This window comes from Vulpes lagopus, chromosome 18 (assembly GCF_018345385.1).
Source record: "Vulpes lagopus strain Blue_001 chromosome 18, ASM1834538v1, whole genome shotgun sequence".
Lineage (NCBI taxonomy): Eukaryota > Metazoa > Chordata > Mammalia > Carnivora > Canidae > Vulpes > Vulpes lagopus.
In genome coordinates, this window is record NC_054841.1 from 28133353 (window position 1) to 28158147 (window position 24795).

General features: G+C 55.1%; 2 protein-coding genes and 1 long non-coding RNA gene across 9 annotated transcripts in view; 2 read left to right on the forward strand and 1 right to left on the reverse strand.

The window, feature by feature from the left end:
- Positions 1-5910, forward strand: part of SNPH (syntaphilin) — a 36840-nt gene extending 30930 nt beyond the window's left edge. For all 6 annotated transcript variants that reach the window (XM_041733428.1, XM_041733424.1, XM_041733426.1 and 3 more), the window contains one exon: positions 1539-5910. In XM_041733428.1, the coding sequence (XP_041589362.1) occupies positions 1539-2715 (1177 nt within the window). In that variant the 3' untranslated portion in view covers positions 2716-5910. The remainder of the gene's footprint in view (positions 1-1538) is intronic.
- A 616-nt stretch (positions 5911-6526) lies between these two features.
- SDCBP2 (syndecan binding protein 2) lies at positions 6527-23168 on the reverse strand. Of its 2 annotated transcripts, XM_041733112.1 has the most exons (10): positions 23099-23168; positions 22318-22482; positions 14985-15057; positions 14283-14337; positions 13464-13564; positions 10075-10233; positions 9335-9510; positions 9086-9257; positions 7297-7388; positions 6527-7044 (listed from the first exon to the last, which is right to left on the reverse strand). In XM_041733112.1, the coding sequence occupies exons 3-10, from the start codon at positions 15036-15038 to the stop codon at positions 6990-6992; spliced, it is 864 nt and encodes a 287-aa protein (XP_041589046.1). In that variant the 5' UTR covers positions 15039-15057; positions 22318-22482; positions 23099-23168; the 3' UTR covers positions 6527-6989. The 2 variants fall into 2 exon arrangements, with proteins under 2 accessions (XP_041589046.1, XP_041589047.1); XM_041733113.1 differs by lacking the exons at positions 22318-22482; positions 23099-23168 and adding an exon at positions 17923-18549.
- LOC121478200 lies at positions 18689-22920 on the forward strand. The gene is made up of 2 exons (XR_005984430.1): positions 18689-18835; positions 22732-22920. It is a non-coding gene; the product is annotated as an uncharacterized LOC121478200 (long non-coding RNA).
- Positions 23169-24795: the final 1627 nt, after the last annotated feature.

The window sequence follows — 24795 nt, forward strand, 5'->3', positions numbered from 1 at the left end:
TCCTGCTTCGCTGGCAAACTCATCCTTCAGGGCTCAGTTCCAGTGTGATGTCCTAGACGGGGTGGGAAAGGCATGGCTTCCTGGCCTGGGGGTCCCGCTGGCTCCAAGGAGAGAGGGGAGGGGCCCAGCCACACTGAGCAGCCCAGTCCTTTCCTCCAAACTCGTTCTCCCTCCCAGGGCTTGGTATCCACGGGGAAGGTTTCTCTAGAGTGAACCCCAGTAAGGGTCTCATGCATGGGGGTCCATCTGCCATTGCCACTCTGAGTCACTCCAGTCCCTGCTACCATCACAAGGTTGTGTCCTGGGAGGCAGTCCAGTCCAACCCTTTCCAGATAATGCCCTGGCTGACCTTCCTGGCCACCGCAGCCCCTCAGCCCAGACCCTTCGACATTGCAGAGCACACTTTCAGCCTCATTTCCTGCACTGGCCATCCCATCTGGCTCTGAAAAGAGCCCAGTGCTTGATCTGGGATGGTCCCTCTGCTGGGCTCATCACCCTCACAGTGATGGTCAAGCCCTGTGTGGATTGCATTTCCTTGAATGTGGGGCACGTGGGCCATCTGGCTGGGGGTAGGTAGTGGTGTTGGGGTGGATGGCCCCTGCCCCCTGCACCACCCCGCAGGACGTGCTGGCTCAGGAGTGGCTTTCCTCCACCCTCACTGCCCTCATCATAGCCTGCCCTGTCTCCTGCTGCCTTCTCCGCCAGACTTGATAGAATAATCTTTTAATGCACCTCCCTCGCCCACACCCCGATTTGTCTGTGACTCGGGGTGCCTGTGTCTGGTTTGCCTGGCACTGGCCTTTTCTCTCAGAAGCAGCCTGGGCCTTCTTGTCCAACTTTTTGGCCCATCGTCTTCATAGTAGATACAAAGCAAGGATTATCAGTGTAGATAAAAAAGAGCCACCTGTTTTCACCACTTTCTTGTATCGCACCCACCACCTTTCATCCCTACACTGAGGGGAGATGTGAAGCCCACAGCTCCCCCTACATGACAGCAATAAGTTCCTCAACAAAGTGGGGCAGCCCACCGCCTCTACCCCCAGGGGCTCTGGCCAGGGACCCCCGGGGACAGTATTCACCTACAGGAAGGAGGCCATGTCCCTCCCCACAGAACAGAAATTTTAGCTTTAGTTCTTATTATCTTATATTAAAATTTTAAACAGATGTGTTTGGGTTTTACAGTGCTAGGCATTGATTGATACACTAAGTATCTTTCATATCTAATCTCTCCTGTAGATATCGGATTTAAGTGGGAACGGTCGGTTGTCTAGGTTTCAGCCTCCAGGGCTGGGGAGGCAGAGGCAGGGCTAGACGTTTCTTCTCCCCACTGCCCTCGGTGGGGAGGAGGCCCCTTGGCCACCCCCCTGGTCCCCTCTGGAGCGAGAAGGAGCTAATGAATCAGGCCTTTTGCATTTAGCTCTGGGCCGGGAGGTATTGGCCGCCCTCCTCCCCCAATCCTTGGCGACAGCCCTTCCTTGCTTGTCCTCCATGGTGGTGGCAGGCCGGTCAGTGAGCATGTGTGTCTCGTCCACTCACAGAGACACTGAGATCGACGACCTCAAGACGCAGCTGTCTCGCATGCAGGAGGACTGGATTGAGGAGGAGTGCCACCGCGTGGAGGCCCAGCTGGCCCTGAAGGAGGCTCGCAAGGAGATCAAGCAGCTCAAGCAGGTCATTGACACGGTCAAGAACAACCTGATCGATAAGGACAAAGGGCTGCAGAAGTACTTCGTGGACATCAACATCCAGAACAAGAAGCTGGAGACACTGCTGCACAGTATGGAAGTCGCCCAGAACGGCGCCACCAAGGAGGATGGTGCCGGGGAGTCGGCCGGTGGGTCCCCCGCCCGCTCCCTCACCCGCAGCTCCACATACACCAAGCTGAGCGACCCGGCTGTCTGCGGCGACCGCCCCCCCGGTGACCACCCTGGGGCCTCTGCCGAGGACGGGGTCGACAGTGGCTTCGCCGTGACCGACGACACCCTGAGCCGGACGGACGTGCTGGAGGCCAGCAGCCTGCTGTCATCAGGGGTGGACTGTGGCCCCGAGGAGGGCTCGCTGCACAGCAGCCTCAGCCTGGGCCCCCGCTTCCCCGCCAGCAACACCTACGAGAAGCTGCTGTGTGGCCTGGAGGCCGGCGTGCAGGCCAGCTGCATGCAGGAGCGAGCCATCCAGACAGACTTTGTGCAGTACCAGCCGGACATGGACACCATCCTGGAGAAAGTGACCAAGGCCCAGGCCTGCGGGGCAATCCCTGATGCCGGGGACAGGTGCCCAGAGCTGGAGCCCCGCCCCCCGGGGCCCAAAGACCCTGACTCGGTGGTGGTGGTGACGGTGGGTGACGAGCTTGAGGCCCCGGAGCCTGTCACCCAAGGGCCGAGCCCACACCGGCCCGGCGCCAACCCCAGCCCCAGCCTGTCGGTGAGTGTGGCATGCCCCGTGGAAGAGGAGGAGGAGGCGGCCGCGGCTGAGAAGGAGCCCAAGAGCTACTGGAGCCGCCACTACATCGTGGATCTGCTGGCTGTGGTGGTGCCGGCTGTGCCCACGGTGGCCTGGCTCTGCCGCTCGCAGCGGCGCCAGGGTCAGCCCATCTACAACATCAGCTCCCTGCTGCGGGGCTGCTGCACGGTGGCCTTGCACTCCATCCGCAGGATCAGCTGCCGCTCGCTGAGCCAGCAGGGCCCGGGCCAGGCGGGCGGCAGCTCCCAGCTGTGAGCAGTGCACCACCCTCCCTCCCGCCCTCCTGGCCCCGGCCTGGCTCCGGCGGCCTGACCACTGATTGTAGGGGTGCCGCTCTCCCTCCCACTCCTTCCCCGGGGCCTCCTCTTATTTATTTAGTTTTGGGTTTGGAAGTGGCTTTTTCAGGAATTGAACAGTGTCGGGGGGCCGGGAGTCAGAGTTGGGGGAAGGCACCCCAAAACTGTGACAGGAGAAAAGGGAAGAGAGACCAAAGGTGGGGAGGCACACAGGTGGGACACGCTGCAGAGAGAGGAGGTGGGGAGGCCCCCCAACCTGGCCCTGTCTGTCTGGACCTTCACTGCCCCTGCCCTGGAAAGTCTCTGGTGTGTTGGTCTGGGGAGGCTGGCCTGAGGCACCCGTGGGAGCCTCCCTGCCCCCGCCCTGTCCCGTCCTGTCCGATCACCTGCCCACCCACGCCTTCTCTCAAGCCACCCCTTGCCCTCAGTCCTGCCTTCCGGGCCAGTATTATCTCCTCACGGGGAGGCAGCTGCTGCCCAGAGCACAGGCAACCGGCCCAGGACTCTGAGCAGGGTCGGCAACCCTGGGCCTGGGCTGCAGTTCCAGCACCTTCAGGCTGCTCCCTGCCTCGGGATTCAGAACCGTGGTCAGGCCACAGGCGTGGGCCAGAGCAAAGGTGGTGATGGGCAAGAGGTAGCAGAGCGCAGCGTGGGTTCTGTGTCTGTTTGTGCTAGACCTTCCCTGGGATCCATTCCTTTCTCGGCACTTCCAGCTGCGTCAGATCACTGTTCCCGTGAGAGCTGAGCCAGAGGGGCTGGGGCTGGGGCTGGGGCTGGGGCTGGGGCTGGAACACCTGCCTGAGCCCCGGCTCTGTCTGCAGCCTCTGCCGCCCGCCTGCCCGCCCGAGAGGAGGAGGCCGGGCTGGCAGCGCAGCAGGGCCCCTCCGCCTCCTGGGACAGGTCCTGCAGGCTGGGAGGCAGGGCCGGACTCGGTTTGAGAAGCCAGAGGCCATGACTGCCCCCGGAGCTCACCCCAAGGTTCCATGGGGGCCTCGCGCCCAGCTTCTGCTTTGCACTATGTTCACTTTGGGGCTTGGCCCTCACGCACCCCAGCATCTCCACTGAGGGCTGCTCGCATTCTAGGGTGAAGGCTCCTAAACCCAGACCTGTCTGCCTCTGGAAGGAATTCCAGCAGGATGAGCGGCAAGATGGGATACTGAAGCCATGATGCTCATCCAGGCCAAAGCAGGGTGCCCCGGGTCGTCTCCCAGGCAGGGACAAGGCAGTGCGGGGGAGCCTGCAGACTCTGCTCACAGCCTGAGGCCAGTTGGCCTGGGAGCCTCACTGTCCCCCCTCCGTCCCTGGGACCACATCTGGTCCCCCAGCAATGCTGCTGATTTTACCACCACTATTATTTTACAGAGTAAACCCACTCCTGCTCCATTGTGGGGCTTACACCCATCTGGGCACCCCCCGCACTCTTCAGAGGTTAGGCCCCACACCTGAGGGGGTTGGTGGGACCCTGCGTCTTACTCGTCCCTCTGGCCCCGGGGCCACTCTGGTTCTCTGCCAAGGTTGCTTGCCCACCCCCACTGCTCTGACAGCCGCCGCCTGACTTAGGGGCTCCCAGCCCTCCTCCCTGCGCCCCCCGCTCCAGGTGGGGCACCTGCATGCACTGGGCAGGGGCAGCCAGCCCAGCCATGGGGGCAACAGGCCCCTCTGCCACAACGCTTTGTGCCTCCAAAGCTCCCCCCACCAGTTGGGGCCTCAGATCAGCCATCCTTTGTGGAGCACCCCCACCCCAGCCGAAGCACACCTGAACTGGGGCCTGGCTGGGGCTGCCCCACAGATGCTGGGGTCGTGACACGGAGGGGCAGTGGACAAACCCAATCCAAAGCCAAGCGGGGACTGGCCGTGGCCCCAGCCTCCTGTGCCGTGTACTCACGAAGCTGCATAGTGTCTCCTTAGAAATAGTCCAAGCTTTGCCGAGAAAATAAATGTATGACTATATTTGACAACACGAAATCTATATATTTTTCACCACTGGAATTCTGTGGGCTGCGTAGCCCCTCCGCTTCTGTCTGTGTCTTGCTCTCTGTGGCCTTCCTATTGTGTCTTGTGTTTTGGTGGACGTGGTCAGGGTTGAGGCCGGAGCCCACTGTGTCCCTCTGGAGAAGGCCCTCGAGATGGGCCACTGCTCTGGGTTGTAGGGCCCTCGCCCACAGCGTGGAGGGTCTTCTCTTTTGGGGCCTTCAACGGGTTTTTCTTCCCGTGTCAGTGGAGGCAGTGGCTCAGCACCCAGCCCTGGGACGGACCTGAGAGCACGCTGCCCGTGGCCCTGGCCTGGCCCTTCGTGTGCGCGTGTGTGTGCTCAGTGTCCGCATCTATGCAAAAGGGGCAGCACGACATGTGCAGCTCCGAGCAGTGGAGGCACAGCGGCCTGCTGGCTCGGGCTCCCGGCCCTAGTCATGCAGGGCACAGAGCACGGGGCAGGAGGGCAAGGCCAGGGGCAGGGGCCGCTTGCCCAGGGCTCCTCCTCCAAAGATCCCCTTTTTCTTGTTGCTTAATACCTCGTCCTGCTGGGCTATGGCCTTTCCCTCCTGCTCTCCACTTTCGGAGCAGAAATTGTCGGGGCCTCCCCTCCTGCCAGCCTCCAGCTGGAGCTGATTAGATCCTAAGGGACATTTCCCCAGGAACCACCTACTGAACTGCTGGTTCCTTGGAGCTCAGCGGCCAGAAGTGGCTTCTGCTTAGATGGAGGGCCTGGGTCTGGGCCTCCCTGCTGCTCCTCTGGTCCAGCCTCAGGCAGGAATCAGAGCCAGGGCTGGGACTCTGCACAGAGAGCTGGCCTCCGGCGGAGTTTATTCCGAGCATCTCCCAAGGGGATAACTTAGCCTTTCACTGAACAGCCTTCCCAGGCACCGCTAGCACCGGGGTATCTGACAGTGCCTGGGGAGGGGCGGGCATCGGCAGAGTTCCGGGGCAAGAGCCTACCGAGGGCCTGAGCCCGGGGAACTCGTGACACCCTCTCTGACCTATGGGGACAATGCAAACAAATCACAGCGTACTCTCCCACTCGGCCATCCCCTCGATGGAGAATTCAGGGGATACAGGAAGGGGGGAGGTGGGGAGGGTCTTCATTTTGTCTCCTTTGTCCTTCTGTTCAGATAGAGTTGTACCTGCAGCAGACAGCTCTGAATTAAAGCATGAAAACACAGCAAGACCCTCGGCCTGATTTCTTTATATCATGGTGGGTTTTTTTCGGTTTTGTTTTTGTTTTCTGAGAGGGATGCAGGAGGCTCAAACATCCCTGCCAATCTAGGATACATGGCGTACACACAGGGAAGGACTGGCAGAAAGAGGGCCTTTCCGAGTTTGAGGGAACCAGACAGCCTCGTGCTGGCTCAGCGCTGCCATGTACCTGTTGCCGCAGCTGAAGTTTCACTTCCCTCCTGGGTCACACAGATGATCTCGGACCTAGAAGGGCCTCTCCCAGCCCCCTGAGGGTCAGCCCTGCTGGCGCCTGTCAGTGCCCCGCGTCCACTCCAGCATCCCTGAAGTGGATCTCCTGTGCTCTCTGCAGATGCAGAAGCAGGCTGAGCGGGGCTGCTCTGAAGCCAGAGTCCCTCCTCCAGAGTCCCACACTGCTCCCCAACTCCAGCACCTCTGTCCCCGACTAGCAGGCAGCACGTGATGGCAGCAGGGCCAAAGCGCTGCTCTCAGGCACCGTGTGTAGAAAAGACCACGGTCTCAATGCTGCTTACAAGAAAACCAGGCCTGGCGTGTCATGGGACCAAGGATTCTGGAATTTTCAATCACTTTTGAAGAAAGGCTTTTATTTAAAATCAAGTATTTATTCAAAAGAAATGAAGGATTATAACTATGTAGTTTGTGACAGACGGCAAGGGAAGGAGAAAGAAAACATTCTCACAAAGGATGTAGTTGTGTTCTCTCAAAACGTGAAACTGTTTTTCTGGTAGGGGCAGCAAAAATCTTGTGAGGGACCCAACTGCAACTTTAAGAAGTTGTTGGCCGGACTGCCTACGTGCTAAGCATTTAAATAGGCACAGAGAATCACTGCTGGGGGCCTTCGTGCAGTTCCCAGTCAGAGGTTCCAGGGAGGCCCGTGTCTCGGTGGCTTCCCACCGGGATCCCCACCTGCCCCACTTGGAACATGTGCCCTCAGCGCAGCCCTGGCCTGGGCACAGCCCCCCACACCTGTCCTAGGAGGACTCTGAGCCCTTTCCTGCAGGGGTGGGGAGTATGGGACGGCTGAGCAGTGCTCCCCTGGCTTCAGACATCTGGGATCGAGTGGTCCATGGCGTGGTGGAGCAGGGTCGGGGACAACCTAGATACAGCAACGAGGACAGTCACCCAAACTGGCAGCACCTGCTTCTCCTCCCTCCCGGCCTGTGCATCCCCCAGGGGGACCTTCATTTCCATTCCTAAGATTTTCAAGTCCCTTGCAATCACCAGCCACCTGGAAGGGAGTGAAGGGGGGCAGGCTGGTGTGTGCCCTGCGTGAGGCTTGAGGAGGCCGGCTTGGCTAGGAGGTGGGGAGGTGGGGGGTAGGGGCTTGGCTAGGAGGGGGGAGCCTTACTTTTTGACCATGTGCTCATAGATCACGGTAGGGATGATGGTCAAGGTGACAACGTTCCCGGCCATGGCCAGAATCTCTGTGACCGCTTTGTCCTGGAGAGGAAGTGAGGGGGCAGTCACCCTGAGGCCAGGGGCACCTCTGCAGAGGACGGGTCAGCACCCCACCCCCAAGACCCTGCTGCCATTAGGGGAGGACAGGAAAGGACAAGCCCCTATGCCACGTGGGCCAAACAGACTGAACTCTAAAGCACGGCCACAGCAGAGCTTCTGGCCCTTTCACAGAGACTAGTGACCATCCACGCACTTCTAACTTGGTTATGTGCTCAGTTGGTGAGGTACGAGATGTGCGAGATGGGACCAGTGACAGCCACACGGTGGAAACAGATCAGCTTTCAGAAGACAAATATCTCAAAATGCGTAACTACACAGGGCCGTTCAGGAAACGGAGAAACCCAGTGAGAGCCTCCGAGCACCACGGTTTGCCAGGGTAACTGGCAAGTTCATCATGATGCCCTGAGGCTTCGGGGAGGAAGAGAGAATCCTTGGCACAGTTTAGCATGACTGGTCTCCAGAAGAGTTAAGATCAAAGAACTGGAATGCTTTGAAAGGAGTGCGTTTGCAGGTACCCGAGAGGGAAGCTACTCAGAATCGGTGTTGGCCTCGTCAACTTCTCAGGCATAAAGGGTTCCCTTTGGATTGTCAAGCCTGATCCCCGAGGGGGAGATATGCAGTGGAGGGATCACAGACTCACATCAGGAAGAACTTCCTGATCACAATGCTCATGAGCCTCCAGAGCCAGCCTCCAAAGGAGGTGGGGAGACAGTCCAGCATGGGAAGCAGATCTGGGACAGGAATGGCGGGGTGATGGCCCTGGGGAGGGGTGGAGAACTGGCTTAGAAGGCCGTGCCAGCTGCGGAGTGAGATGCCACTGCCCAGGCCACTTCTGCTGGGGGGAGCCCTGGAGCCCTGGCTGCAGGAGGGGATAGGACTCTCCCTCCAAATCACAACCTCAAAGAAGAACCGCTCTCTGTCCAGGCGGCAGTGAGTCAGGATCAAACCACTTTCACTTGTTCAGGGACCAAAAGCCACACGATTCATCATCCTCTGAGGTCCGGTGCCTGAAGGCGCCCACTGCTCAGTCCACATCCGCAAGACCCTGGACCCCTTGCTCCTTCTGGCTTTTTAAGGATAAAACACACACACCCTCCAAAGATGAACAGAGGTCAGAAGTGTGTTTCTGGGGGATCCCTGGGTGGCTCCGTGGTTTAGCGCCTGCTTCAGCCCAGGGCATGATCCTGGAGACCCGGTCCCACGTCAGGCTCCCTGCATGGAGCCTACTTCTCCCTCTGCCTGTGTCTCTGCCTCTCTCTCTCTCTCTCTCTCTCTCTCTCATGAATAAATAAATAAAATCTTTTTTAAAAATCTAAAAAAAAAGAAGTGTGTCTTTGAACAGCAATTTTCTAAGATGTTCCTATTATGGAATGTGAGCCAGTTATGCAAACAGAAGTGCCGTGGAGGAGGCAGGTATCCATGCAAGCAGCAGCCCCCTCCCCGGGCGCCCTGTCCTGACGCACCCCCTGCCTGGACGCACCACCTGCCCGGCTCTCCTCCCGCCTCCTGCTCACTGAGCACTGCCCCGTGCTTGGGTGCTCGGCGCTGAGCTCAGAGCTCCACCTCCCTGGTCTTAGCCCACAGCAACCAGGGGGCGAGGGCCCCGCCCGCTCAGAGCCCCCTCCGGCAGCCGGCTCTCAGCCCCTGAGCTCCGCGGCCGAGCGCAGCCGCTGGCCTACCTTCAGCCCGACCACATTCTGTCCGTTCACCTCGCACACGGACTGCTTGGTGAGGAGCCCGTTGCGGGCCGCAGAACTCCCTCTGACCACAGAGACGACCGTGCCTTTCTTGATGACAAAGCCGATGTGGCCCGTGCTGTCCTTGTGCATGGTGACGGTGCGCTGGAACGGCCTGGCAGGAGAGACCGTGAGCTGGGCCTAGACGTGCCTGGGGCCAGACAGGGAGGCACCGGGGGCCTGGCCACTCACCTGTCCCGAACGACCATGGCGATCTTCTCTGCCGATGCCCTCTTCAGCACCCGGTGCGCTCTGTCCGTGCTCCACCCGGCACAGTCTCGGCCGTCAATCTGCAGGATCTGATCCCCAAAGCGCAGCCCCACAAGAGACGCGGGGCTGTTGGCCTTCACCAGCTGCACAAAGAGCCCCTGGAGGAGGCAGGGCCCTGTGGTCAGCTCCCCATCACATCACTCGGAGCCCAGGTCCCTCCGGCTGCTGTTTGCCTCCTGATCGTCTAGGAGCTGGCAGGACAGCAGTCACTCCATTTTCCTGGGGACAAAATACTCCAGGCCACATAGCCAGGGAGCAGCTGGGTAAGATTTCAACCCTGGCTGGAGGCTGCAGCCCCAGCCCCTGGACTGCGTGGCTTCTTATGACGGCACTGGTCCTGCCGGCTTCCACCTTCTGCAGATAGCTGAGCTGCCTGGAAGCCAGATCCCTCTGATGGAGGGGAGGGAGGAAGGGAGACCCCGAGTGGTAGGAGCCCAGGAGGCACAAGTGGAAGGTCCATTCTAGAACCCAGCACTGACCCTGGGGCCTTAGGGGAGGGAGGTTGAGAGGAAGAGCCTCCGCTTGAGGCTGGGTAGGCCTTGGCTCCCCTGCTTGCTCCTCACCTTCCTTACTGTGGACAGGGCCCGCAGGCCCCCTCCCAGGCTGGTGGGCAATACGTGTGGGAGATTCCCCCTCCTCTCCTGCCCAGTCCCCAGCCCTACCTGGTCAATGGCCCTCAGCCGTAGCCCCGTCTTGCCATGCTCATCTTTGCAGAGGTAGATCTCGCGCACCCCAGGCCTGATCTCTGCTCGCCGTGTGCCAAGGCTGTTTCCAGACAGCGGTGCCACCAGCTGGCCGGGTGACAGGCCAGAGCCCACCATCTGCAGACACCAGGGGTCTCATAAGGATGGGGAAAGAAAGATGCAGTGGTCCCTGGGCCCTATCCCATCCCCAGATCACACTCTTCTCTCAGGGCCTGTTAGGGTGCATGGCTCCGTGAAGCCACTAGGAGGCATCAAAGCCTATACCCCCTGAAAAACAGCCAGGAAAATGAGGAGAAAGAGAATGGGTATACAGAAACGGAACCCTCATTTTGCAAGGCACTTTGGTGTCAGGAGAAGACCCCTTTGAAATCCAATTAAAAACAAAATTTCACAGCAAATAGCAGGCAATTAGGGGGGGAAAAAGGACTTGATTTGATTTTTGTCTTGAAAAAAATGTAAGCAAAAAGTATAAAAACGAGTGCTTTCCCCCTAAAGCCCAGAACAAGTCAGGATGTCACTCTCACCACTACTCTTAAATGTGGTACTGGAATAACTACCCAGAGCAATAAAGTAAGAAAAGGAAATAAAAGGCATACAGATTGTAAAAGAAATAAAATGGTCCCTATTTGCAGATGATATGATCATCTACTAGGAAATTCCCAGGAATCTACAAATAAACTCTTAAAACTAAGTGACTTCAGCAAGGTCACAGGATACAAGATCAACACACAAAAATCAACTGTACTTTTTATACACTAACAGCATACACATGGAAACTGAAATTAAAAGTACACTGTCAACTATAATTACTCAAAAATAAAACATAGGAGTAGGTGTACAAAACATATGTAGGACTTGCATACTGAAAACAAAAACAAAAAAGTGGCTGATAAAAGATATCAAAAAATATTTAAATAAATGGAAAGGAATTTTCTATTCATGAATTAGAAAAACATAATAAAGCCATCAATTGCCCCAAATTGACATAAAGATTCAATGCCATTTCTATCCAAATCCTTACAAGATGTCTTGTAGATGTAGGCAAGGTTAATCTAAACTTTATATGAAAAGACAAAGGAGGGACACTTGGGTGGCTCAGTGGTTGAGCGTCTGCTTTGGGTCAAGGCATGATCCCAGGGTCCTGGTATCAAGTCCCACATCAGGCTCCCTGAGGGGAGCCTGCTTCTCCCTCTGCCTGTGTCTGTGTCTCTCATGAATAAATAAATAAACTATTTTTTAAAAAGAAAGAAAAGAAAAACAAACTATCCATTGAGAAAATGAACAAAACATACAAAGAGCATTTTACTGAAAAAAATCATAGCTGGTAAACAGCATATGGAAGGACACTGAACATCACTAGCCGTGAGGGAAATGCAAATTAAGACCCTGATGAGACATCACGACACACCTATCATAACAGCAAACGTTAGTGAGAAGCTGGCAAAGATGGGAAGAAACTGGAAGAGTGTCGCTGGCAAGAAAATAAAACAGCAGAGCCACTCTCAAAATAGTTTGGCAGTTTCTTTTCAAGATTCAAACATGCATTTGTCATACAACCTAGCAACTGTACTCTTGGACATTTATCCCAGAGAAATGAAAACTTATGTCTGTACAAAAGAACTATACAAAAATATCCATAGTAACTTACTTTGTAACAGCCCCAAACTGGAAAAAGCTAAAATGACTCTCAATGGATTAAAAAGTCTTTGGGATGTCCATACCATGGACTACTACTTAGCAACGCAAGGGGATGAACTAAGGGAGGGGGGGGGGGGGTGATGGGAATTAAGGATGCAGGTGATGTATGGAATTGTTAAATCACTGTATTATACACCTAAAACTAATATAACACTGAAAGTTAACTATACTGGAATTAAAATAAAATGAAATAAAAACAAACAAATACGCAAATAAAATGAGATGAGCTATTAATACAGTGAATAACCTGGAGAAGTTTCAAAGGCATTATGCTGAGTGGAAAAAGCCAATCTGAAAAGGCTACACGCAGTAGGACTGCATTTATATAACATTCTGAAACAAAATTACGGAGGCAGAAAACAGACTAGTGGTGGCCGGGGGTTAGGGATGGTCAGGGGGAGAGAGTGGCCATGACCACGAAGGGCCGGCCTGAGGGAGACCTTTGTGGGGACGAAACAGTTCGTGCCTTGGTTGCACTGGTACTTACATGAGTCTATCTATACAGGTGACAAAGTGACACAGGACTACAGACGCTCACTGTACCAATGTAAAATGCCCGTTTTCCTTATCCTGTAGTTCTGCAGCCACTTCCTGCATAACCATTAGGAACACTCGCTGGAGGGTACAGCTTTCTGTGCCCTTCTCTATACTGTCTTTGTGGCTTCCCAGGAGTCCATGATTATTGAAAAATAAAAAGTTAAAAATAAAACTTTTAGCTATAAAAATGAATCCACCTGTCATATTTGTATCAATATTTCAGTGAAATGCACTCACGTCCTCATTATTGGAACGAAGAGAAATTCAGTCAAAGGCTGACAAGGGAAGTATACACCATGGGACTTTCTTTGCTTCCTGTTTGTATTTCCCCCCGTAGCATGACTACGGGGGGTTATTGTGGGGAAACACCCCAGGCCCCACGTGTCCCCATCCTGGTGACCTTTCTCCTGTGAGACCCTCATCTGCCAGGGGCTGTGTGTGTATGTGTGTGTGTGTGTGTGGCTGTGGCAGTTTTCATCCTCACTCCCTTCACTTCACGAAACCCTTCAGCCTCAGCAGGACTTGGGGTTGTGCTCTGCCACCAATTTTCACCAGCCTGGGGACAGGACAGCAGACAAGGACGCTGACCAACAGCCCGTGGGGATGCTGGAGCCCACTGGGAGGGGGTCTGGGTGGGCACCCGGACTCTGAATGAGCATATTTTCAGGAGGGAATATTTCAGTGTCATGATGTCTCTTGCTCCCCAAAACTATGGAGAGCAGGAATCAAGCAAGCATTGTGGTTTAATTTGGGGACCAGAGCTGGGTGACAAGCTGCTCCCCCTCTTGGCTCTGCCATCCAGACAACAGCTCTCAAGGCACAGGCGCTCCTACATTAGATGCCTCCAGGCTCAGGCTGGTTTAACGCCTCCCTTCTTGTCCAGCAGCCTGAAGCCAGAGGTCAAGGGGCAGGCAGTGGTCCTCCAGCTCTGCCCAAGACTGCAGGAAACCCCACAGCACTTTTAATGACGGGTCAAAATGAGAAGTGCCATCAAGAAACAGAGCCGCAGGCACGCCAGGGAGCAGGAGCTTCCAGTCTGTGCAAACGGCGAAACCAAGGAGGGCAAGTTGGAACATTTCTGTGCCCACATCAGGCAAGAGAAGAATACCTACACCAGCACCTTCTGGAATCTGAAGCAGGTTCTGCTGGACTTCTTGGCTGGAGAGGGAAAGACCCATATAATTTTCCAAGTCTGCCAGGCTCGGGTACAAAACTGATGGGAAGGGAAGGGAAGGAGGGGAGAGGTGTTACTCAGGGGTGCGTGCTTGGCCACGCCTGCCTGGCTCCCCCGTGTCACTCAGCTGTATTAATAAACAGGGCCCAGGGACACCGTTTACTCCTGAGAGGGCAAGGGAACACTCGCTGGTGATGTGGGTTCTCCCCTCAGGAGGGCTGAGGGGCAGTGATCTCGCCAGGAGCAGCCTGGGACACAGAATCCCTCGTGTACGTACCACTTGGCTGTTCAATGCAACAAACTTTATTTGGCACCAGCCAGACATGCGACACCAAGCACAGGGCTGGTGCTGGGGACGTGAGGCCCCGGCTCCTAGGAAATCCACGGGATGGGGGCAGCCGGGCTGTGGGAGGCAGGCATCTGACCCCAGGGCAGCTCCCAGGAAAATGCACAGTGAGGAGGGAAAGAGTGGGCCTGTGGTCAAGGTAGCTGCCACAGCACCTGAATCAGGACTGCCATCATCTCTGGGGGCCACCACAAACATCCTGGTCTCCTCACTTGGCCATAGAAGTTAGTCCCACATCAGAGGATTTTGTGTTCTCACTAAGCCACAGAATTCTCAGGGTCCCCCTCAGAGGGTTCTGGTGCGGTAAAATGTGCAGGAAACCCACAGCAGGGCGGCAGGCGAGAGGCAGTGCTTGGAAGTGGCCACAAGAGGGCACTGTCAGTCAGGAGCACCCCACCCCGGCTCACTCACCTGAAGGTTGGGAGACTGGCAGGGCGGGCATCCTGGCTGCAGCTCTGGCATGGGCCTGGGGAGAGGTGAGGTGCACTGATCAGCTGTGTCCAGGACCCTCAGACCTTGGAGCTTGGGGCTCCCTGAGGCTGAGGGTCAGGGCCTTAATTATGCTGGCAGGCCTAAGGTAGGGTGGGGCATCCAACGAAACTCGGAGATGTGTAAATGTGGTCTCTGCAGATGTCCATGTTTCTGGGGAAGGTTCTCCCTGTAGCCCACAACCCACCAAATGTCATGACCCGCTTGCTTGCTACGTGAGGCAGCCAGAACATCAAGACCCACCTCCCAACGAAATTCTCAGTCGACAAGTCCCAAATTCTCAAAACTTACTGGAACTGCAGGTGGATGGAAGGAAGAAGGGGCTTCTGGGGATGAGCAGGCCACATGCCACGCCCAAGGGGTCTACTCTGGAAGCCTGTCTACAGTGTGGCGTCTACCTGAACGGGGATGGAGGAAGTGCTGGGACGCACAGGCCTATCTGCAGCTGCTTGGCCTTCTCCACTCCTGCTGTAACTCCACTGCCTTAGCCTCCTGTCCACCAGCAGGCCCTGCAGTGGTGACCTGCAACACCCAGCACCTTTCAAGACAAGCCTCCCTTACTCACCCTGGGGCAATCACAAAGGGCCCACGAGGGCCTAGACTAACACATGCCTAGTGGCTTACCTGAATGGCTTGGTCCATCTTCAGGTCCTCCAGAGACGGGTACAGGGTAGACATGGCTGTTCCTCGGAACACCCTTCAGGGCACAGAGAGTGAGGAGGGGTGAGGGGTGAGAGGAAGCATGGATGTCTGCCTCCCGCCCATGGGTGCCACTCAGGACTCTCAGGATAAGAGACATATCAGGAAGGTATCATGCCCAGTTTGGAGATGGGGGAGCTGAGTCTGAACCCAAATCTGTTTTGTTCCCAAACCCGTATCTCCACCCTTGCAAAATTCCATCCCACCTGTTCAACTGACTCTGGGCTTCAGACCCCAGACCCAGGGGACCACCCAGGACACGCTGGCCAGGAAGAGCAGGAGTTTCAAAGTCAGGTGGGTCTGGTTACTCAAGACCCAAATTCATTCCAGCAAGTTCATAGTGAGCATCTGCTGCATACAGCATCATCCCACAACTGCACAGAATTCCAGGGGTCTTAATTACAATAGAAAGGCAGCAGGGCATTTTGAATCCCTCCCTCACGGCCACATCCCTGTTCCCCTCTGAGTATTTGAGCTCCTACTGTATACCACCCATTTCCAGCCTTGATCTCAGCCTAGGCTTCCACTCCTCTCCTTGTAAAGCTCCGAGCTTCTTAAATGCAGTGTCTTGAGTTTTGCATTTAGACAACTAATTTGAATGTATGAAGTACTCTGCAAGGTCAAATAAAATCTGTTTGCATCTGGCCTGTGAGCCACCAGTTCCAATCTCTGGAGGAAACAGAAGTCTGTGGGGACCACTTTAGAGAATATGGGCTAGATACTGAGAGTAGTGGTGAGCCACCAGGGGGGCTTTAAGCAGGGCTAAGACATCCCAGGCTCATGCAGAAGGGCCTATTGACTTCCACCTGGAGAACAACAAGAGAGGAGGTAAGACCCATTGGAGGATGTTGGAGGGCCTGGGGAGGGACAGGAAGATGATGGAGGTCTGCACACAACATGGGGGTTAGGGGTGGGATGTGAGAGAGGAGATTTGATGGCAAGTTAGAAGTAATGGTATGCCGGGGAAGGGTTGTCAAAGCAGCAGGTACAGAGGAAGAAGGAACAGTGATGGATGAGGATGACCTTGGCCCCTGTGGGTCCCTCAGGGGAGATGCTCAGAGCATCCGGACCTGGCAGGGCTGGAGTCCCTTCACCCCTGGCACAGCCCACTCAGTTCCCTGTGACCACCCAGGCACTCCTTTTTTGTGTACACCTGCTCTGATGTCCTAAGGGTACCCACCTTCCTAGGATGGAAATGAGGACCAGAGTTCCCAAATGTATTTCATTCACCTCTCAGTCTTGTTTTTTATTTTTTTCAAATTTGAATTAGTGCAAATATTTTAAAGTCTGGGAATAAAATAGTCCTCACTTCTAATTTGTATTGAAAAAAAGTCAAAACATTTGGCAATGCAAGAGCAAGAATCATGCACAGCAACACCCAGTCCAGGCTGAGTTGCAGCCAGCCTCTTAGATGGTGCTGCCTATGCTTTCCCAGTTCCCAAAGTACCCAAGCCAGCAATTTATGTCACGTGCTTGGCTCTTTGAAGCAGGCGGCACCGGATCCTTGGCCTAGTCTGGTCTTTGTGGCAGAAATGATCACCTCAAGAGAGACTGTCCTAGGGGAAAGGGGGACTGGCTCTGACCTCCTTTAGACCATCTGGGGGAAAGAGACCCCTTTGCCTGTGGCCTTCCCCACTGTGCACATACTCTGGGAGATTTTTATCTTGGGACAGTCCTCAGCAGGTGACATCTGCCCAAACACGCCCTGTTACCAGGATCATGCATGAAGAGCATATGTGAAAATGAGAGGCCAACCCTGGCCGGCTTTTTCTAACACTGAAGCAGCACAGCAGTTATTAGATTTTTTATTATTTTTTATTTATTTATTCATGATAGACATAGAGAGAGAGAGGCAGAGACACAGGAGGAGGGAGAAGCAGGCTCCATGCAGGAAGCCCGACGTGGGACTTGATCCTGGGACTCCAGGATCACACCCTGGGCCGAAGGCAGGCGCTAAACCGTTGAGGCCCCAGGGATCCCCCAGCACAGCAGTTATATTTTCAGTGGCTGCCCTCTGGGACAGCAGAATCAGAGCTCCACTTCCTGGAAACCACTCCCAGGCCAGAACCACACACTTTCTCTGCATCTGGGACCTTTACCACCTCCACCTCTGAGGCCCCACTCAGTTTTACTGAGCTCTGGGCAGAATTAGGAGGCAGGTATTCCCCTACCTTTTAACAGTTTATGATCTAGTGAGGAATGGCTCCCAGCCAGCAAATATGCTGTGCCTCATCCAATCATCGGTCTACCCACTCGTAGCATTTGAGTATCTACCTTTCGCCAGGGGCCCTGGACCTGTTTCAGCCATCCCGGGCCCTCTGCTGGGCACACCACCCTTCCCTGGGTGGTGCTCTTTGAGGTTTAGTTCAAATGCTGTTTCTTGGGTTGCCTTTTTCAGGCCATTGGACCCCCCCTGCTAGTTGGTTGGATCTTCTTGTGCTCCATCCCTGACTTGTGCTGCCTCTGCTGTCAAGCTATTTACCATATTACACCATCAACATACTGGACCCCGCCTCACAAAGACAGGGAGGGGCCGTGTCCCCTTCACCACACACTAGGCCTCCCCACCACAATGACGGCAGATATGCATGGTGATAAAAATGGTTAAATCTGAATAAATCAGTGGGTTTTCCGAGAACAGGCTGGAAATTCTGTAGGCATGTTTGGGTGTCAGAAGACTGTGGGGGCATCACCAACACTCAGGACACAGGCCGCAGAGATCCGGGCCTCTTGTAACGGACCCGCACACCATTCACAACAAACCGTCCTCTGTCCTGTGCAACTTTCCAGGGTCCTCCCAAACCTTCATGTGGGCATCGAGCCTGCTTATAACCTGTGTTGTGGGTTTTTTTTTTTTAATTACCTGTTTTATATACAAACACAGCGTTTCCTGGTTCTAATACGCAGGAGATGCATACACCAGGTTAGTCCAGGGCGGCTGCCGCGCCAAGCCCTCCCCCGGCTGCTGAGACCCCGGCACGCGGCCCTGTGCGCCTGCACGTGGCTGTCACACTCACTCCACACCTGTGTACAAATACTTGGCCTCTGACTCGAGACGTCAAACCGAAACTGGCGCAAACTCTTCCGTCCAATACGGTCCTAAAGCCAGACGCGCGCGGTCTGAGTACGGCACCAACACGGCCTGGCGTCATCCAGCTCCAGCTCTGGCAAACTGAAGGGCCCAAGCTTCTGCCCTAAACTACTTCCCTCGCCCGTGTTTCGCCCTTATGATAAAGTCGGAGCATCCTGCTGGTTGACCCGCGAGGAACCACCGGCTCCGGGCGAACCCGCCTCCTCCCTCGGCCTCAACTTCCCCGCCGTGCGCAGCCAAGCACCAAGTCCACGCAGCGGGGGCCGGGGCACGGGCCGCTAGGGCCTGCTCTTCACCCCAGGCCCGTCCCCCAACCCGCTGGACGGCGCAAAGATCCGCAATCCCGCTCTGAGATCCCCTTCGGACGCCCTCAGATCCCGCCCTGAGGCCCCTTCGCTGCGACCCCGCCGGGACCAGCGCCTCCCAGCGGCTCGGGGCTACGGCGCCTGCGCAGAGAGCCCGCGGGTCGCCGGCCCGCGCCGCGGCGTCTAGGACGCATGCGTCCCACCCCCCAGGGCCTGCGCGCCGCGAAGGGTGGCTCCCAGGCTGCCCCGCGGCAGCGGGTCGAGAATGGCGGCTCCCCGGCCGCTCGGGCTGTCAGCCGGCTGGGCTGTTAGAACTCAGCCTGCCCCTCGCTTTCTCCAGGTGCCCATGGCCCGTGCCGGCACCCACAAAAAGAGATCAGGTAAAGCTGCAGAGTAAGGGATGGAAAAGCTCGATCGGACCCCTTGCCCCCTCTTTACGGGACTGGAGGCCGCGCAGAGCCGATCGAGCTTTAAAGGGACGAGTGTGCCCCCCCCCCCCCCCCCCGCCAAGCTCTTGACCCCATTTACGGGCCATTTACGGCCTGCGGAGGAGGGAGAGTGCGGGTGACCCTTAGAAAGGCAGCAGTGGGAGGGGAGGAGGGTGTAGGGACGCCTGCGCTCCCCGTTGCCTGCTGCTGGAGTGGAATCCCGCCGTCGCTAAGGCTTCCGAAGCGCTTTCAGTTCCCGAGTGTTCCCTACCCACTGTGACGTCACTGGGCGTCCCTCCAGGTTGTTTTTTGCCGGGCTGACTTCTGACCAGGTGCCCCCGCTCCACCAAGATCCCGCGGGGGCTCCCACCGGCGAGTAGTGAGTGATCGCACCCCGCTACCGAGGGTGGGGGCCTCGTGGTCGGCCGGGCAGATGGCGTCCCACAGCAGAATCGGGTGTGCTGCTCCGTACAAGGGGTTCAGGCAGGCTGGCTTTCGGGGTGCAGGATAAAAGACCAGGGTGACCAAGGAAAGCCTCTTGGAGGAAGGAAGTGGGTGAGCCGTGTGCTACTCCAGGGGGAGAGAGGCCCAGACCCAAGAGACCAGCTGCCTTCCAGAGCTTTACTACCTCCTGCAGGTTACGCAGGTTCTCCAAATGAACTTTTGTCCCCCTAGCATTGCTTCCCCTCTGCAGCTGCCTCACCAAGTCCACCCCCTGGTCTGAGCCAGAAATCTGGAAGTTAACGTTAACTCCTGCTCTTGAAGCCATACCTAGCTCTCGCCCTCAGCATAAATCTCCAAACTTCAACTTGGCATTCAAATCTTCATGACCTAACTCCTGAGGGTACCATCTACAGTCACACTTCCTCACTTTTCCACACTCACCCTGCATTTCATTCATTCCAGACTGCCTGCTGACACTAGAACTCACCCTCCTGGTTCATGCCTCCCTGCCTTTTCAGGTACCTGTCCCTCTATCTTGAAGGCCATTCATGCCTTCTCTCTCCCTCTTGTTCATCTGGTGAACTGTTCCCTTGAGTTCTAAGCTTTTCCCCAAATCCCCCCCCCCACACACATAGAATTAGGCAAACCTCCCTTCTCTAGACCCCAGAACCTCATATTCACCTATTCACCATTCATTTCACTAATGTTTATTAAGTACCTCTTGTGAGCGAGGTCTTCTACATTCCCTAGGATTGGATTTCCTCTGTGCTGTGTTTGTTTGCCTGTCTCCCCACTGCTGAGCCCAGTGTTTGGCACATGGCAGGCGTCCCAAGTTACTGTTTCTTAAAGGACTGGGAAAGCAAGACACGGAAGGGAAAGCCCCAAAAAAGTCCTTTGAAGAGAAGCTCTGGACCTAGAAAGGGATGAAAAAACCCGCTGCCCTAATGAGGTAGACTACAAGGCTGGCTCCTCCAGTCTGACAATGGAAGAGTTCGCTTAGCTGAGTGCTGGCTTCCTGCAATTAATTGGCACCCGTGAAAGGAAAATAACCCATCTCTCAAAGGAATATTCCTTTACGTTGCACTTTACAGAATTTCCATCCCTGAGCTTCTGTACTTTTTGATACAAGCAAGAACACCACCCACTGCAATCCAGCAGTCATGTCCTGGGAGATCAGCAGGGCTGAAAGGGGTCGTCAGTTCTCATCTTTGGATTTTGGAACACCTTGTTCCAAAAAGAGCTGAAACTATGGGACTCCTACTTGTTCCTGTGGACAACTCATCCATCCTTCAGAAGACAGTGTGTGCGGGAGGGAAGCGTGGGTTAGAGTGTCAGAGGAATAGCTCCTGGAAGGCCAGATTAGCCCAGTTTGTGGTGGGTTAGAAAGAAGAGGCTGTTGCTAGGCCACCAGCATGTACCCCCCACCCTCCTCCTCAGGGCTGTACTGCCTGCTGGAGGAAGGCTGTGAACGTCATTAGGGAATGTAGATGCTCTTGAATGCAGGCCCCTGGGAGGCAGGCAGGACTGGGTTTAGACTGCTGCCTCTAATTTGTGAAAGCAAACATGGACAAGTCCCCTTTGACTGTCATTTCTTCCATTGTGATATGGGTAACAGTACTTGTATCACAGAGTTATTGTGGAGATTTAAAGATCCTTAAGAACTAAGATATGTATGAAGCACACTTAGCACTGTACCTAGCACATAAGACATGCAATCATCGTTAGCTATTCATTCAGGACATTTACTGAGTGCTAAGTCCCTGTGCTGTTCTAGGTACTGAGGCAGTGAGCAAAAGGAAAATCTGTCCTTGAGTGTTTCTTTCTAGCTGGATAAGTGTGTTTGCTGTGTTAGGTGGTAGGGAATAATGAGGAGAAAAATAAAGCAGGATGGAGGGTAGAGTGTTGAGAGGTCCAGAAGGGTCTCACTGTGGAGTGGGAGTGATGAGTGACTTTTATAAAAGCCTAAAGGGGTAGGGAAGAGCATCAAGGCTGAGGGCATGAGGTCGGGGTGCCTCTTGTTCAGAGAACATCTGGCCGGTGAGACTGGAGTCTCATTCAGATGGAGAGCCAGTGGTGAGGAGGTTGGAGAGGGTGTGGTCAGGTTCCCAGGGGGCCATGGCCAGGATTTGGCATTTACTCTGCTGAGATGGGAGCCACTGGAGAATGTTGAGCAGCAGAGTGACATGGTCCAACCTAACATTTTGACAGTCCCCTTTGGCTAACATTTGGTAAACAGACCAGAGGGACAACGGTGGACACAGGGAACCCCAGTGAGCAGTGATAGTGGTGTTAAAATTGTTATTAGTTTGGAAATTGAAAATGTAAAACAAAGAAAAACTATTTAAAAACAAAAACAATTCTTTTGGTTAGTTTGGGCTGCCATATGTAACGAGCCAGTGCAGTGTCTTCCTAGCACACAGCAGCCTTGTCTGAAGCTCCATTTTCTGAGGCTCTGCTGTGTGGAGGGCACAGGCTGTCCCCCTTGGTTCCATTCATTAGCTCACTCAGTTCTCCCGACTGTGGGGATGTTTCCAGTGTCCACATGAGGAAACCAGTTCTGAGGGAGGTCAGACCACTGGCCAGTTCCTCAGCAGGTTCTTCCCGCTGTGATAGGGTAGTTGGTAGAAAGAGCTTCAGGCAGAAAAATAAGTAGCAGAAACTGAGGCATAGACTCCAGGTTCCCTGTGGAAATCCACTCCTTGCCTGGCCCTCCAAAAGCCCCTTCAGGGAGCAGGGTGTGGGCCGTGTCTCCTGAGCACTGTCCTGGAGCTCGGAGGGAGCCTGCAGCCTTCATGGTATCCGGCTGCAGCTCACTCAGCACTCATACCTGACCCAGGGCTGGGGTCAGAGAAGGAGACCCCAGTTCACACCAGAGGGAGCCACCTTGAAAGAAAACCACCTGGGAGGTCCCAGAAGGGTCAGGACAGGACACACCGCACAAGAGCCAGCCTCACTGGCTCCAGTCCCGGTCAATAGGCCCCAGCTCTTACCTGCTGGCCAGGTGCTGCTGAGCGTCCTTTTCCAGCCACTGCTGAGAGAGTCTGTTCACCTCCCGGAAGGTGGTGGCCCTTGACCCAGTCAGGTGCCGGCTTTGGGAAGGGTGGTGCCCGCCCCCCCAGTCAGCTGATGCACCCGGATGGACCTAGGTAAAAGCCCTGTGAGTGTATAAACAAAGCAAGTGACTAGGCCCAGAGGAGGCTTTGGCCTTAGTCAAGATGTGGAGGTGAGGCCATGGGTTAGGGACACACAGCTGCTGTAAGGAGGGATAGTAACTGAGACTTCTTGACCTTGAGGAAATCAGATTTGGTTTGGACATCCAGTCCTGTGGAACTTGAGGACAGTTTGATGGACATCCAAGGTCTTACAAAATGGCCATAATGTGTGACCCATCATTGCCCTTCTAGGAATGCATCCCAGTGAACAAGAAGGCATTGAGATCCCAGAGCCCAGGAAGATGAGATTGGTTGTCTCCAGGAAGAGGAACTAAGGGGCTGTGTACTAGGTGGAGTGGGGGAGGGGTTATGGTACACTTTTGGTACCTCTTAAATTTTGAAGAATTTGAATGTATTACCTATCCCCCCCCCAATAATCAAAGAAAATTAAACAGAAAAGGAGGAGGAATTGAATTTAGGTCCTGGTGGGTTTGGTTGAACATAAGTGCCTGTCACACTTGGTGCCTTGGGAGGGACTGGGGACCTGTGTTTGGGGTAGTCCCATGAGGAATGATGCAGGGCACCCGCCCAGGGTGGGGTGAGTATCGAGACTGCTCACCTGGCCGGGCAGGTCCACGTCATAGTCCCCATGACGAGCCTGGGCAGAGTTGCACTAGCCTTGGGCATCACGTCCTGACTGGGGGCCCAGCTGGTGTTCAGCCCCAGGGAGGAGACACCACCAGCCTCCACAGAGCTTACAGCCAAGAGTCCTACCCAGGAAACCTGAAAGGAACCATAGTGAGAAAGGCATTTGCCACTAATTGAGCACTCACTGCCCTGTGTGCTGTGAAGGCCTCTCAATGGCCATATCCTCCCTGCTAAGTAGGTGGGAGAAGCAAAGTTCCTCTCAAGTTACACAGCTGGAAGGTGGCTCCAAGGTCATGTTTTCTCTTCAGTGAGGCTAATGCACTGGAGGTTGAGCCATATGGGCCTGAAGCAGGGAGTAAACCATGGGTGATGGACCCATCTTAGGCCAGGTCTCTGAAGCCAAAGAAAAGTAGAAAATAGTGATGCTAATGGAACCACGTGACTCCCTCTCCCCACACACCTTAGTTCACTCAGTCATGGTCTGAAATGGCCTTTGGGAGAAGACGGAGAAGGAAACCAGCCCAGAAGAGTAAGAGACCTGCCGATGGTCTCACAGCATGTCAGCACAGAAGTGGGGACTCCTACTCCCCAACCCCCCCCCCATTCCACAATGTCCTAGCACCTCCCCTCTCTCACTCCTCCCCCCCTCCCCCGCATCCTGGCCACCCAGGAGGATCTTTCATGGGCATGCCCCTCCTCAAAGTCTCCAGTTGCTCCCTACCCAAGGGTCAGGACTAAACTCCAAGGCCTGACATAGGGCCTCTGCGGCCTGTCCCCATTACTGTCTTTTCAGGTGGAGTCTACCCCCATCTCACACCCACCTCACACTTCCATCCCCTTGCCTGCCTGCTACTTCTGGAATGCCTCCCCTGCCCCCCACCAGATCTCTGAGCTCCTCTTCCAGGAATGCACCCTGGTCATCCCCATCTATCTGGCCTCCCCAGCCTCTGACCTCTGGATCCGACTATCCTCCTCTGTGTACATCATCAGTCTGCAAGTTAGACCCGAAATTGCACTGGCAAGGCTTAGTTATTAGATGGGCATTGGCCATTTTCAAAATAAAAATTGGAACTTGTGCTCCAACCAGGATATATTTCTGCTACGTTCCACATTTGTTTGAGCAATCCTCAGAAGTCTAAGACATGGGTAGCCACTAGGCAGTTTACACTCAGAAACTCCCTAGGATTGCCCTGGGGGACCTGAGTAATCAGCCACTACCTTACTCCCCTTCCCACTGAGCCCAGAGGTGGCTCAGGATCCTCTCCCAATAATGTTGCAGACAGCTACTGCCACTTGGATTTGGCCTGTGGAAGGACACCTGTACCATCTGGAATGGGCACTCCCTGAGGGCAGGGGCTCGGCTGCATGGTCCTTGTCCCTAAGGCCTAGCACCAAGGCCTGGCCCATAGTGGGATCTCGTGTTTGCTGAATGAACAAATGCCCCTCCTGGTAAACGCAGTGGCTCACTTTTATTTAGAAGATGGTCCGTTCTGGGGCATCAGATCCAAAGCCGGGGCCTGTGACGTAGCACATTTCGTACACCTCTCTGAGCTTCCATTTCCACACCTACAGATGGGAGTACTGGTACCTACTTTCTGGGCTCATCCTGAGGGTGAGATGAAGGAAGCCTGGGCAGAGCCTAGGACGCAGCTCACATGCAGCAAATGC

Bases quoted from the DNA above. Each gene is read 5' to 3' on its own strand.
- SDCBP2 (XM_041733112.1), bottom strand. From the start codon at position 15,038: ATGTCTACCCTGTACCCGTCTCTGGAGGACCTGAAGATGGACCAAGCC. The intron at 13,565-14,282 runs GTGAGTGAGCCG...CCTTCCCATCAG, and splicing joins GCCAGTCTCCCAACCTTCAG to TTTTGTACCCGAGCCTGGCA. The intron at 7,045-7,296 runs GTAAGGCTCCCC...TGCTGTATCTAG, and splicing joins TATGAGCACATGGTCAAAAA to GTTGTCCCCGACCCTGCTCC.